At 30.0% G+C, this 15,025-nt stretch overlaps 2 protein-coding genes across 4 annotated transcripts; one reads left to right on the forward strand and one right to left on the reverse strand.

The window, feature by feature from the left end:
• Positions 1 to 1,383: 1,383 nt before the first annotated feature.
• LOC148204662 (WRKY transcription factor 71-like) lies at positions 1,384 to 4,388 on the reverse strand. Its single transcript, XM_088095392.1, has 3 exons — positions 3,721 to 4,388; positions 3,088 to 3,228; positions 1,384 to 2,717 (listed from the first exon to the last, which is right to left on the reverse strand). The coding sequence occupies exons 1-3, from the start codon at positions 4,179 to 4,181 to the stop codon at positions 2,321 to 2,323; spliced, it is 999 nt and encodes a 332-aa protein (XP_087951518.1). The 5' UTR covers positions 4,182 to 4,388; the 3' UTR covers positions 1,384 to 2,320.
• Positions 4,389 to 9,512: 5,124 nt separating this feature from the next.
• Positions 9,513 to 14,855, forward strand: LOC148204663 (uncharacterized). 3 transcript variants are annotated; one of them, XM_088095395.1, is made up of 5 exons: positions 9,513 to 9,824; positions 10,437 to 10,636; positions 12,283 to 12,767; positions 12,942 to 13,015; positions 14,340 to 14,855. In XM_088095395.1, exons 1-4 carry the CDS (start codon positions 9,647 to 9,649, stop codon positions 12,976 to 12,978), a joined length of 900 nt encoding a protein of 299 aa, XP_087951521.1. In that variant the 5' UTR covers positions 9,513 to 9,646; the 3' UTR covers positions 12,979 to 13,015; positions 14,340 to 14,855. The 3 variants fall into 3 exon arrangements, 1 of the variants encoding a protein (XP_087951521.1); XR_015781034.1 differs by having other exon boundaries at positions 9,514 to 9,824; positions 12,942 to 13,429; XR_015781035.1 differs by having other exon boundaries at positions 9,521 to 9,824; positions 12,289 to 12,767; positions 12,942 to 13,429.
• Positions 14,856 to 15,025: the final 170 nt, after the last annotated feature.

The raw sequence follows: 15,025 nt of genomic DNA on the forward strand, positions 1-15,025 counted from the left end.
AATTAATATTTTTTTTTCAAAGATATACATCATCTGAACCAATGTTTCAATCACAAAATCAGTCTTCTCTCATGAAATCATACGACAATCCTCGATGAAAATTACTATATAATCATAGTTTTGAATCTAAAATACAAAACTGATTAATTTCTAAGGCTCCAATCAATATGATCGTATTCACCAATAATATAAATTCGTACTCAATCCTTGTTTATAAGAGTATAAAAAAAACACCCAGATGTAAAAGAAGATATTGATAAATTGTGATCAAAGCTTATAATCAAAGGCTCATATGAAGGACAAAATAATTAAAGAATGTATACACAAAGCAAATTAGTTAATTATGACTTAAGTTAGTTCAAATAAATGTTGAATAACAAATGAGGATCTAATCAAACTAAAAAGATAATATTAGTATATAACCTACAAAGTACACACACAACACAAGCCAAAAGTAATAATATCACACAAGTGTAGAGACCCCATAAGTGTTTATAAATTATGTCATAATATATAACACATAACTGTAATAAAACATAACATTAGTATGACATATACATATATATCTTAAATCAAATGTTGGAAAGAGGGCGAAAAAGATATTATAATTTATCTAATTCTTAGGATATTATAATATTTATTTTAAAATATATGTCAAAGTGTTCAAATATGTCTATAATTTGTAAGTGCAATGAATTTACATCATAATGTTTGGTTTTTTTATAAAATGAAAAAAAAATTGGATGCAGTATATTAATTGAAATAATTTTTGCATCCTTTTCTGAAAGATTAATATGAGAGGAAACCCTGCTTCCAATTAGCATTTGTAAAGGAATGAAACAGTGTGTACCTTTCACCATAATTTTAGATTAAAAATAGTTTCTTTGAGGGAAATTACGAATGGATAAATAAAACCTTCAAATCCTTTCTATATTTAAACCCCATGGATTTCATAGAAGCAAGACTGCTGCATCTGACACCACTGCTTTGTTTTCTTAAATAAAAAAACAAAAAACACTGATTTATTATCTGACAATTTGTCTATTTTTCTCAAAGAAAAAAAGACAATTTTAACTTTACAGTGAAAAATATATTCATAATTAAGAATAATAATAGAATAACATATATTTATATTCATTTGATATATATTATAAAATTAAAATATCATAAAAAACAAACTTATATATATTTTTAAGAAGAAGAAAAATAATAAAAAGCAAAAAATGTAATGTCAAATAGATGGAAAAAATTTCTATAAGCCTAAAAATATCATTTTCGGATAGCTAATTAATTTAAGCTTGCATTTGAATCATCTATATTGATTCTTAGATTTGGTTTCACCACAAAAGAAAAAGAAGAATGAATAACACTACTAACTCAAGATCACATCAATCTTAAAAAGTTAGGTATTTGTCCACAACATAAAGTATACTTACACACGCTAGCACATATACACTATAACTGAAACGCCGCAATATATGTTTATATCTATATCTCTATCTATATATATACACAGGCGGCTCCCTTAAAACAACCTTATATACTCAAGTACATGTTCTTGGTTAATTCCCCCATCATTTGAATATAAAAGAACTGCAATACAAAAAATTACGAGCATACTACGTTGTCATGCCATGGTGTTACTAATCCTCACCATACTGTTCTTGACCACCCTTTGTGTTAGCGATCCAAGAAACCATCACCAAGTCCTGTCAATACCTTTCACTGATAAAGATCATTCATACATGTATGATACGTCTTTTCAATCCTTCATCGTCTCCTTTATACTTGCAACTTGCAAAGTACTCTAATGAAAAACACACCGTCCATCTCTGACATTTTTGACAAAATTCACCAAACTATGTACTTAAGAGTAATCAAGATCAATGTCATGTGCACAAATTCACAATTTCTAAAATACTCATTTAATGCTCTTAATTAGATCTTCGGCAACTACCATATATAGACCTGTCTTCCATTTCCATACAAATATTCTTCATACATCACTTAAAGAGATCACCAGAGATATAAGTAATCAAGTAAAAAGAAGAAGCCACTATACTTACTACATACACGTATAGACAGTGTACACTGCAACATTTGGTTAGTGCATGTTTGATTTTGTTTATCGTGAAAAAATAATGGTTTTTCTTAAAAGAATATCACAGAAAATACTGCTTTTCTTTTACTAACGGATAGTGTTTGAAACGTACAAAAGGTCACCCGTTACTGTAACTTCAATTTTTTTAGTGGTGAAATATAAAACTAGTATTTTTTCTGAAATAAATAAATCAAAACATGCACCAAGTTTTTTGTAAGTTCAAGGCTCTTGTTTGCCTGGGAATGATGATGGCAGCAGGTCTTGCAGCAAACCATAGTCACGAGGGAGTTGGAACTGGTGCTGCTGATGTTGTTGTTGCGGCTGGAGATGGAGATTGTTGGAAAGGTTTTGGTTGAACATTGGATTTTGATGATCATTTTGGGTATAACTTGGAAGAAACTGAGCAAGAAAATCTTGAGGTAAGCTTGAGCCCATGTAAGAGGAACCAAAAAAAGGAGGTGCTGACAACATGGTGGCAGCACTGCCCCTTAGTGTTGCTGGACAGTGATGGTTGTGTTGCCCTTCATATGTTGTGATCACAATTGATGGATCTTGGAATGATCTTTCCACCCTTTTCTTTACGCTGCACTTCTGACTGGTGCATCTATAGTAGCTCCTGCATTACAAATAACCAGTCTTGTCAGATTCAACATTCATACAATATCATGATCATATATATAGTACTGCATGTCGTGTCTCCAACTTCATCATTAGATAGTAGATTACAAGAAACAAGCCGTTACGAAGCCTTAATATGACAAAGATATGAATCATTACATCGATGTGTATATATATATGACAATAACAAAGGAAACGAAATACTTTGTGTTTCAATACACATATGATGATTTTGGTGCAGAAATTCAACAACTCTTAATCATTCTTTTCGGCTATAGAAAAAACAAGGCTTCATCATTTTTGGTTTGAAACGATAATAATGCCCCACGTAGGTAGATAAGAAATTTCAAAATTGGAAAATAATGAACCTTGGGTAGGGACTGTTCTTGACTGCTTTCTGTCCATATTTTCTCCATCTGTATCCATCTTCAAGGTTGTCTATCTCACTTTTAGTCAAGAAGGCAAAACGAGGCTCTCTTGGCTTTTTCTCTTTCTTTTTAGGCTTGTTCCTGAAACGCTCCAAAATATCAGTCAAATTCAACGCAACATATATATCTATGTGCCTCAAGTAACTCACCAAACCGATAGCAATTATTTTAGGGTTAAGTTCCCATGATTGTTCCACACTATTTCTCCATTTTAGTCACACACAAAACCTACATGATAATATATAGCATTCACGTACGGCACTGTATATATATAGTATAACAGACAAGATTGATTGACCAAATTCATTTCATAAGAAACACAAAAAGTCATGAACAACTGAAAAGACGCGGAGTGATAATATAATCGCATTAGTAAATAGTAATTCAGAGAAGAAATTCAAAATTCTATGTACCTCTACAAAATAAGAGATATTAATTATTCAGATCCTATTCGTGTGTTGAAAGGAAGAAAAAGATAAACTGTAGGGGACAAAAAAACCTTCTCCCCTTCATTGATCTATCGGAAATAAAAAAGGAATAGGGGCAAAAGAAGAAAAAACTAATCAAACCTACTCTTTCTTAGGCTTTTCTTCTTCGTCTTCGCACCCTTTTGGCTGTTTATCTTTCTTCTGGCTTTTGGTGGAGTCTTCTTCTATGAGTGCTTCGGCTTCATTGGAAGACGAGGAAACCGATGAATTGGGTGTTGACTGGTTTCCACTGATCCCTGCGGAGTCTCCTGCACCAGGCTTCTTGGGGTTTTCATCAATGGAAGAGAGCACTTCAGATGATGAGCAAGACATGTCAAAGGCTCTGGAGAGGGTGTTGTAATCCATGGAACCATGTAAGCAGTCAGTGAAAGTGGTGCGTTGATGAGAAGGATTATGATGATGATGATCAAACCCTTGAAAGTTTTGTGAGGCAATTGGTGTAGAGTTGTTATCCCTAAAGAATGGAAAGTTTGAAGAGTGGTTGAGTTGGTGTTCGTGGTGGTTGTAATGAAAAGGGTCATAAAAACTATCCTTCTCATTCGCCATGGAAGAGAGAAGAATGGAGAAGAAGAAGAGGGCCAAGAGGAAAAAAAATAAAGGTAGCTTTGAGAATGATATTTGAGCTAAGACTTAAATTCCATGTGGTTGCTTGTTATGGGAAAGGGAGCTTTTGGCTTAGAACTTTGTTTTTCTTCTTTGCTTTTATTCCTTCTACTTTTGCACCCTCACTTTAGTGTTTGGAGCTAATTGGGGAGTGTTTCTCTATCTTAATCTTTCTAAAGTCAGTGTGTGGTTCATTTTTTTCTAAACCAAATAATCAATTTTTTCTTTTTCAATACAAAAAATATATTATAATTAATTCTTATACCTGCTTCTGCATGTGGCGTGATTTCTTGATCCAATAGTAGTACATCGTATATTCTCACTCAACATCTATTCATATTTTACATCAATTATCTTTTATACATTTTTTTTGTCTTACGAAGAGAACGATAAAGTTGTCGTCTCATCACCTTTAGTTTCCATTTCAAATCTTAAACATACCAAGTCCCTCTATTTTTTTCCTGTTCTTACATCCAGCAATTTGACATATTTTAAAAGAAATACAAAAATAAAATAAAAAAATCAGCATGAGGCAATATTTTAATCTTTAAAAGCCAATTGATTCGATAATTATTAGTCAGTTGGTTGAAAGATTTATTACCTATATATGTTTATATGTTTATACATAGTTGATGGTGACTTCTCATTTAATTTAAAGCACTCCCTTTTATTTAATCGTTTTGAATCTAATCAAGGACAATGAAAATAACAAGTTGAATAATACTTGCATGCCGAGAGGTTTCTCTTTTATATAATATAAGATATTAGATGTTAAGAACAATACAAGAATAATGCTAACAAGGTTTTGGCTTGCTTTTGTAATGTTTTGAGAAGAAAAAATAATTTCAAACATTGACCTCAAATTTACTTTGTGTGTTCCTTTGAGCTCCACGTATGTGGTTTGGTAGGATCGTATGTGATCGATTATGTGAGGGATCATGCGTTTGTGCAAAATAACCCCATAATTAATTATATCATAGATATTTTGTTTCGTGGTATTGTATTATTAAAGAGATTAATGTATAAACAAAATTGCGATTAATGTGTTTGTTAAATATATTTATTTTTTTGAGAAGGGTCGTTATCACGTTGTTAAGAAGGTAGTGTGATTAGTCAAAAATTCCGACTACAAGCATTTTGCTTGTGTAATTTTTTAGGTTTATCTTACACGTGTCGCGGTTTGGGCACCGGCGTTTGACCGCAGAGTGGCACGTACGAGATATTCGTTCTCTGCTATTTATGATTCTTCTTCATCTTCCTCTGAGTATTTCAATAGAAAAATGCATAATAAAAATGAAAATTGGATATTATAAAAAATGAAAATTAAATAATGCAAAAAATTGAAAAAAAAAAAAAAAAAACTAGTGCTGTTCCTGATCACGCCTATGTCTATGGGCATCTATGTATGGGTTGATGATGGTGAGTGGGTTTTGACGTCACATTCCCTTTTGATGCCTTATCATATGCTCATGTGCTTACACTATCACATTCACATCAATCAAAATCACGCAAATTAGATGGTCAAAATCGTATGTATCAAACCCTAGCTAATGTGATTTCATGAAACATGTAGTATCTACGAATTAGTTAAACTTTGTTTTCTTAAATAGAGTTTCGTTTGTAATAATGTTAATGAAAAAAAAAACATAGTTAAATAATAAATGTTTGATTAAAAGTGATTTTGATGTAGTTAAAAAACAAAAATATAGAGAAAATAGCTTTTAAATTAGAGTTTGATAGATTTTGTAATTGAAATTGGTATTTAATTGTAGCATTGAAGTAAAGTTAAAATTAGGGTTGAAAAGGTAGGGTTTTGTAGGAATGGGGAGAGACAAAGAGGTGGTTTGATCCCTTAAGAGAGAGAATGGGTAATGAATGTGAGAAGTGATATTTGGCATTGAGAAAAAAGGTTGGTAAAACAAAGACTTTTTGATCGGTGGGTTGGTGCAAACTCGACAATCACCACCGCCCATTCAACCATCATACCACTAAACCCACCTTCTCTTCGTTATTTTCTTCCATATTCTCATTATTATTATTATATAAATAATTCATTTTTATAAAAAATTATAATTAATAAATGTTATATCAAGAGCTCAATTTTAAATTTAATTTATCTCTACAAAAAAGTGATAAGATGAAACTTTAAGATAAAATTTATATTTATTTATAAATTATAAATTAATTTTATCTTGAATTTTTTATTACATTCACCCTTTCATGTTTATTCACGTAACGATCAAATAGTAAATAGAAATAACAATTTTTATTTAAACTTTAAATAGTTCTTACATCATTTATATAAAAATAAATAAAATTTAAATTTAATTCTTAAAGTTGATTATAAAGCGAGATTTCTATTTATTTATATATTAAAAATTATTTTACTTGTCCTCACAAATCTTAAATATATAAAATTTAAAAACAAATTCGAATACTTTTAGTTAAATATAAAGCGTACGTGTTCATTAGATTTAAAGAAAAAAAATTGTTGAAAACTAAAGTTAAGAATCATGGTCATTCCCTTGACTTGACTTGCGTGATCATGTATTGCATTTATTACATGCTGCAATTCTTAGTTTAACTACTTTAGTTAATTAATATCATTTGAAAAACACTACTTTAATCTTGTGATATATATATATATATATAGCTGGTTATAATCTGAGAGTCAAAACCCTAATTGAGTTAAATAAAAAAATTGAAATTTTGATATAATTAAATTTTGAATCGATTCACTAAGAAGTTAATTCTTCGTGTTGATATGTGGTAATTCAGGTTGGTTTATTAACCCATTAATTTAGTTTTTGTGTTTATATTTAAAGTTTAAAATAATTTTAGATAATATTTGAATTGTATTATATATATATATTCTTTAAAATTTAACATTATTTTAAATTAAATTTATTTAAATCTGAAAAACTTACATTAAGTAAGTTAGTTTATCAATTCATTTTTCACCAACTTATAATGAATTGGATAATATTTGAAATTATTAATTTATTAAATTAATTTACTAAGAGATCAATTCGAGTCGGATTGGATTGGATCGAATGAATTATTTTACCTTCACAAATATATATTATGTTAAAAAGACGAAGAGTTTAAATAAAATGAAAGTATTTTCTAGCTGTAATGATATGGTGTTTGGTTATTTATGAATTATTTAAATAATTGATAAAATATATTAGTTTTGTTGACAAGAAATTGGATGGGAAGGAGGATTTGCTGGGTTGATGATTAGGGTTGTTTGTTTGACAGAGAGCATGAAATTGTTGACATAATTGAGTGCTTTTGGTTGGATTGGACTTGCTCACATTCATTCAGTGGTACAATGTTAACTTATATCATTGTATGTATCATCTTCAATGTTTTCCTTCAATTCCTCCTAAAAGCAACAAATCTTTATAGGATATGATTCTCTTTCCTGTATCTAGATTTGAAATCTTTTGTGTTCTTTTGCTTCCAATATTTCTTTCTCAACAAAAGGGTATTAGACATTTTTATTATTACCTCATTAGCCTAAACATCACTATGACCTAAAACTTAATATAAATATTAGATTTTAAATACATTTTTAGTTTTTATATTTATACATACAATTAAAATTTGTCTTTAGGTTAAAAGTTAATATATTTTTATTTTTAAATTTTGAAAATAAATAAATAAAATTTTCCTTTAATCTAATTACATGAAATTTTTTTATTTTATTAAATTATATTTTAGACTACGTTTAAATTATTTATTCTATTTGATATTTTATTTTAAATACTAATTTAAAACATCATTTAATACGTAAACAAATTAAAATTTTTAAATTAAAATTATTATGTTAATTTAGCTTTACAATTTAGTTTTAAATACTAAAAATATATTTAACTTTATTACTCTCTATTAAATCAAAATAAAAAAACATACATATTTTTTAAAAGAAATATTTTCTTTTTCATCTCTTTTAAATTTTCTTTTTAAAAGTAAGGATCAAATGTTATTATGCACCAAAAATTAAATTGACATACTAAAACTAAAAAGTGTTAAATATATTTGTTTTATTATTATAATTATTCTATATTTACAAAATATATAGTTAAATATAGATAGCTTTATTACTGTTAAAAAGATCATTTTATATCACACAATAACTAAATATATGGTTAATTTGATTAAATAATATATTAATATTATTATGATTTATTATACATATTTATATATATGGTAACTTTATATTATTTTTTAGTTTATAACATATTTCATATGACTCATAAACTTTATAATGCTGATTTATTATATATATTTATATACATGGTAACTTTTTATTATTTTTTATTTTATAACAAATTTCATATGACCATACACTTTATAAATATATTTGGTATTTTTTAGTAAATTCAATCATATTTTCATACTGATTATTTTATCAAGAGTATTCAAGTCGCTAACTTAGATTTTGTCATTTGTATAAAGATTTACATTTTAGATTTTAGTTAAATATAATCGTTGCTTTTTGTCTAATTTAAATAAATAGTTATTTTCCAATAAAATAATAATAAAAATAAGAAAAAAAAGGATAAAAATTAATACCAAATTTGTTTAAAATTTGAGATGTTTTATCAAGATTATTTTACACTTTATGAACTTTTATTTTATAATAAAAACCTTTACATATATTGAATTGCTTAACATTCTTTATTTATCCTGACAAGAAGAAACAATATTAATAATTAATAAAATAAATTCAGAGGTTTATTAGGCACCATATGTGCTTTTAAGTATACTGTAAATGGAGTTGGGAGAATGAAAATAAATATTGTAAATGGATTTGGAAGGATGAAAATAAATATTGTAAATGGATTTGGGAGAATGAAAATAAGTGAATGAGGTAAAAGGAAACTTGATTGAATTAAAGACCAATAGGTGAAAAATATAAAAAAGAAAAAAATTTGTGAATGTTTTTATAAATATAAATGATGAATGATTATTTTAATAGATGAAATTATAAAATTAATAAATTTTATTTTATCTATTATTTTAATTATTTTTATTTTTATGATAACAAATATAATTATAGTTATATCAAAAATCATTTACATTAAAAATAACTGATTATATTTTTTTTAATTGACTAGATACATTAATATTTTTTATATTTATGTTTGAATTAGAAAATGTCTTCTCCTTTTTTTGGATTTTGAATAAGAAGTGAAGATGCACATTATTTTTGGATCTCAGAGTTTATTCCTGTTTATTTTGCTTTCTACATAATTTCTTATCAAAATAGATTTCGCTAATCAGTCATTAGAAACAATTAGTGGCTAAATATTGAATTTGGCATTGTCCTTACGAATTGTCTAATTGGTTATGAGAAATTGTTTGTAAGCATAAGGTTGCAGATTGGAAGAGAGAAAGGGATGATAATGTACTGTGTTAGAGTGACAACTATGGCCATGGCTGTTCCTTCATGGAGGCCCACGTGCTGCGCATCTTCATCATCTTCTTCTTCTGCTTCTACAGCTGTCATCAACACAGAGCAACTGCGTTCTCAAATTGATCATCTTCATGCTGAGGCTGACACCACCAGAGCCAAGGGTAACCCTACCAATTTCAAATTGTTTTTCTTCATGCTATTGCCACTTTCATTCTGATTTATGTTTTCTGAAAAACACCCTTTACAGTCAGGCCCCTGAGTATGATTAAAGTTTTAATTTTTCACTTTTTCATTACAATTCTGACCTAAGGAAATCTAACTGAAAAAGCTGTCCACTGGGTTCGTGCATCAATTGGACCTTGGGTAGCTCAAGAGGTTATCAAAATAATGTTGTGTAGTCCTTAAATATCGAAATTTTTTCTCCAAATTGGTTTCTGAACTGTACTGAAATACATCAACTTAGGCAATGAAATGATGGATATTCAATACTTCAGAGTCTGCTTAAACAATTTTATTACTTTAGGAACTGTTTATGCCACGGGCCAATAGTTTGAGGACGATTATTCTAATTTAATGAGTGATTATGAAAGCGCACCCCAAAATGGGGTGTATTTGGGATGAAAAAAAGAGAGAGAAATAGGAAGACAAAGTAACAGATAGGGATGTGGTGAAAAAGGAAGAGAAACAAAAAAGAAGAGGAAATTGGATGAAAGGGAAATTGAATGAGTGATTAGTATTTTTCTAATACAAAACTTATATGTTGTGGTTAACAGCAACTAATGCTAGATTGAGGCTTCTGCGGTTGTCAGAAGCTGCAGAGAAGCTTCAAAAACAGGCAGTTATAAGCATTCAAAAGGGGGAGGAAAATTATGCAAGGGAAATGCTTTTTCAGAGGAAGAAGGTGTTGCAGGCTTTGGACAAGTCTAAAAGACGCATTGAATTGCTTGATGAGCTTTCCGCAAAGTTAAGTGAGGTAAAGTCAGTTCATTTGTCCTGCAGTCTTAGTTTCTATTTTCATTTTGAAATGATGGCATCATGATCATAAATATCAATACATTTGAGGGAGAACACCTTTGTTATGTAAGTTATGAATTGTTCATATCATCAGAGTGTTAGATTCGTAATGTAATGCATGGCCAGTATGTTTGAAGGAGGGATTTATTTCAAGTGTTTTCGCAAAAGTTGTTTATTGCTTGCAAGTACAGGCATGAGCATCTGCAGAAGGGACTGTGGACCTAGGATGCACCGCTATCTATGTAGAATACGCTGTCGCCTGATCGTGCACTTTTTGGACATGACACTTATCGAACATGGCTTGAGTATGAGTAAAGAAATGAGTCGACACCTATTATAGGCTATATGCTACTATAATAAAATAAAACTAAAAAAGAAATTAGAAAAGAATAACTTGCATTATAAGTAATGCATGACTCGTATTTTTAGGCTAGTTTTCCACAAGACTTGACTGGTTATTTTAACTGTTAAGGTACATGTTTCTTATTTAGAATTCTATTTTGAAAGATGTCATTACTGGAAAACTGTAACAAATTTGTTTTTATAGTGTGAATTATATAAATCTTAATTCTTAATTGAGATTTTTCTCACGTTGGTTATATATATATATCAAAGGTGGTGTTCTATCCTATATTTTGAACATCAGTTGTCCCAGTGTATGTCATTCTCGTATGTGTTGGGAATTCAAGTACGAATACAAGTTTTCCATTGGATAGAAAAGAGAAAGTAAAGCACTATATAAAAATGAAAGACCCATTAACTCATTGTCTTAAGGTTTGGAGTAGAGAGTGGTGTCAATCCCTTATATCATTGGGTTCATATTGGTGTTTGTATCTCTCCGGTGAATCCTTTAAAAAATTTTCTTTTATCGAAGGTGATGATGAAAAGCGAGTTCCTTTCGTCAGTTCAGTGCCTGTCCCCTGCCTTATTTGCCACTAACTTAACTTCTCATATATAGTATGCACCATGTGAAAATTATCAGTCTCTAGGAAAACAGTGGATGGATTGGGTGACATTGACTTCAATATTGCAAAAAAACCAGACTGCTTTTGAATTTACCTGTCACGAAATTATTGAAAAGCATATTTTTTTCTGTGGTTTTTCTTAGTCTGAAAATGGAGAGTTCCACAGGAAAGTCCGATGTAATGTTTGTGTAGAGTTGTATAGTTTGTACAAGTGCATTTATTTACTAGTTCAAAATACATTAAAGTATAACATTGCTACAAAACTCATAAGATGATAAATCATGTAACTGGGTTTCATATATTCTCATTTGGTAATTAGGATTTTTAGACCATGTAGTAGATTACTTATAACCTTTATGCAAGAAAAATTAAAAACTAAATAAATAGTGATTACCTTTAGTGATGGTCTCAATTTCTTTTCTTAAATCTATATTATTGTATGCTCTAGTACTGACTGATAAGCATAACTTTACCTGTCAACTCAGACTGTTATTGCTGAATAACTCATGTATTTCAAATTATTTTTTTGGTTTGCGTCCTTTTATAATGTTTATTCTTTCTCTTGATCTCTTGTGAATGTTGCTTTTACTTAAAATGTTGATTTTTTTATTAACTGGATAATGAAAGAAACCTATGGTAGTTTCAGGCAATATCTTTGAAAGAAAGTCAGCTAATTGGAAATGTTAATGTGAACATTGAAGACATAACAAAAGATGCTTCAAGTCCAGTTCGAATTGTTGCTCCAAAGGAGGAAGTTCAAAATGATTTCAGTACGACAAGACATAACTTAGATCCTGAAACGATGGACTTCGACAATATTCAAGATGTGCAACTGTCTATCGAAAGTGAAGGAAATTCACTGGATGTTAAGGAGATTCAGAATCTTCAGGAATCCGTTAGTGTAGGAATTTCAAATGAAGACAGTATAGCCAGAAACTTGTCAGAAATATCCTCGTATGAGGATTTCATGGAACGGATAGACAAAAAGCTCAGTGAAATTGAAGCTGAACTAGTTACTGTTTTGAACGTCTCAACCTTGCTACTTGTTAATGAAGAGAGACCAAATAATTCCAGGTTGCAACAAACAATCGAACTCCTTGAGACCATCCATGGAATTAGGAAGAGGTACAACTCTTTGATCTATCAAAGCGTAATTCTTATTGTCTCCTATGGAGATTTAACTATGAAAATCAATTTAGAGGAGGTTCTATCTAGTGATTTTGAATTATTATGAATATTCGTATTACAAGAAAATAATGAAGAAAAGTAATGCAACATCTTTTCAATTTTCAATCTCAGAATTAGAAGAACCAAGGAGGCAGAACTGAGGATCTGATAAATTTTGTTTTGCTTAACACATCTTCTACATCCAGGTCAGAACTAACTTCATTGGAAGAAAAAGGTTTGCAAAATTTTTCTTGTATCAGTTAATGTGGAAACAGGAAAGGTACATCCGAGATGCTTGTTATTAGTTTATTAAAATGAAGAGGTGTTGTTATCTTCATTTAGCATTATTCTTTCCAAATTGCGATCATATGATTGATCATGGAGGAACAGCAGATTGAGAAATTTTCCAAAGGAGTAAGGAACTAAGAATAGCGTAGTGTAGTTTCTTGTCCATTGTTTCAAACTTTTCTAACCTTAATCTGTCTCATAAATGAACGTAATAATGAAGTATTTTTGGAGGATTCCATGAAATGTTGTGTAAGGTAATGCAGCATCACTTACCTTGCAGGAGTTGGCAACCTAGTGATGTCATATGAGTCTAATGAGACAGTTACATATAAGTACGTACATACACACACATACACATGTATATATATGTTTTGGTAAATTATTCTTTTAATCACTTGTCAACTGCTATGAATAGATGACAAATTAACTCATTTATTAATCACTAACTGACCGAACCATTTGTTTTGGTATTACTGCTATTGTTTTAGCTGCTGATTTTCGAAGACTATTATCGTGATGAATCCTACAATCCTAAATTTGCATACCCGAATTGTTAAAAAAGGCGTTGTTGTCACCACGAGTTTTAAACTAATTGCTTTATAGAATTGTAACCAAAACCTTTCAATTGCAGAAAATGTACAGAACAAAAAACGTATTCATAACTAGACTGCACAAATTTCTGTGAACTAATGTACTAATTATGCTAGCACCTTCAGCAGTTTTCTTGCATCTGAAATGTCCCTTTCATGATATTTAAAACATTTTAGTTTGAAGTATGGCATGCTTAACTATTATCACTAATTAACTTGCACACAAACCTACCAAATCCAAGATGTTTAATGGTAGTCATTCAGATGTACAGTCCCTTTTTCTCCCATCTCCGAGTACCTTTTGATGCAAGAAAATTGTCAAATATTATTCAGAACGGAGTACCACAAAATTCCAAATTGTGTATTCTTTTACATTGAGGTATGACATCACATCAGGAAACCAATAGAACTAGGATTACAAAGTAAGAGTAATAATGGGGCACCCGCGATATTATGCTTTTCAATTTTCACAAGTGTTGGTGCAAGTAAAGGAAATGCTTCTATTCACTGAGTATCCGTATTTCATGCGTATGGACAACTGATTTCAAATGGTTGGTCATGACGTGCATCACACACTTTTAGTTTTTGACCAAATAATAATGAGGGATGAGCTAACACCAAAGTTATCTTTGTGGGCTGATGATTGTCTCAGGTTTCAGTACCAGAAACAGTCGCTCCATTCACAGGATGAGATTGCAAACATGGTACACTCTACAGTAGTGGAAGTCTCGTATACTGTTCTGGCCTTTTAGAAGAGATGTTTGAATTACACAGTTCCCATGAGGTCAGCAAGAGTAATCTTGACATGCATGCCAAGTCGTTTTGATGGGTTTAAGACTTCATTTTCTATATTGCAACATATATAGTCCGAAGCCATTGTCAACCAACCATATTGGAATTATGTCACTATTAATCATGAAGACCAAACAGTTGGAATTTGAATTGAGTTCATTTTCCATTTTCAGCTACATATAGTTCATAAGGTTATTATTCTGCTGTTGTGGTTACTTACGACTGATGAGGGTGAAATCATATGACGATGAGAGAGATGAGAAAGGAATTTTAACTAAGATGATGCAAATTTACAGTGAGTGTTGTGACAACAGTGAAAGAGGTTTGAACTGCATGATATTTTCTTGATTTAAAATAAAATAGTTCTTCTTGGAAACGGTGGTAAACTATATATGCACATGTCCCGATACGAGATTACGAGGATCTTTGATTTCTGTACCGGTCATGCTCTTTATAACTGTTGTAAAGGAAAAACAACTAGAAAATGTTCAAGTAAACTGATCTACTCATGATTGGCCTTTGTTAATTTATCATTACTTCTAATCA

Source organism: Vigna umbellata, chromosome 1 (assembly GCF_029865625.1).
Source record: "Vigna umbellata cultivar VRB3 chromosome 1, Vumbellata_1.0, whole genome shotgun sequence".
Taxonomy (NCBI): domain Eukaryota; kingdom Viridiplantae; phylum Streptophyta; class Magnoliopsida; order Fabales; family Fabaceae; genus Vigna; species Vigna umbellata.

Excerpts from the sequence above, each read along its gene's own strand:
- LOC148204662 (XM_088095392.1), bottom strand. The coding sequence starts at position 4,181 with ATGGCGAATGAGAAGGATAGTTTTTATGACCCTTTTCATTACAACCAC. Across the intron at positions 3,229-3,720 it reads GAAGAAAAGCCTAAGAAAGA|GAACAAGCCTAAAAAGAAAG; the intron begins GTAGGTTTGATT and ends GGAGCGTTTCAG. Across the intron at positions 2,718-3,087 it reads AAGAACAGTCCCTACCCAAG|GAGCTACTATAGATGCACCA; the intron begins GTTCATTATTTT and ends TTTGTAATGCAG.
- LOC148204663 (XM_088095395.1), top strand. The coding sequence starts at position 9,647 with ATGATAATGTACTGTGTTAGAGTGACAACTATGGCCATGGCTGTTCCT. Across the intron at positions 9,825-10,436 it reads TGACACCACCAGAGCCAAGG|CAACTAATGCTAGATTGAGG; the intron begins GTAACCCTACCA and ends TGTGGTTAACAG. Across the intron at positions 10,637-12,282 it reads TTTCCGCAAAGTTAAGTGAG|TTTCAGGCAATATCTTTGAA; the intron begins GTAAAGTCAGTT and ends AACCTATGGTAG.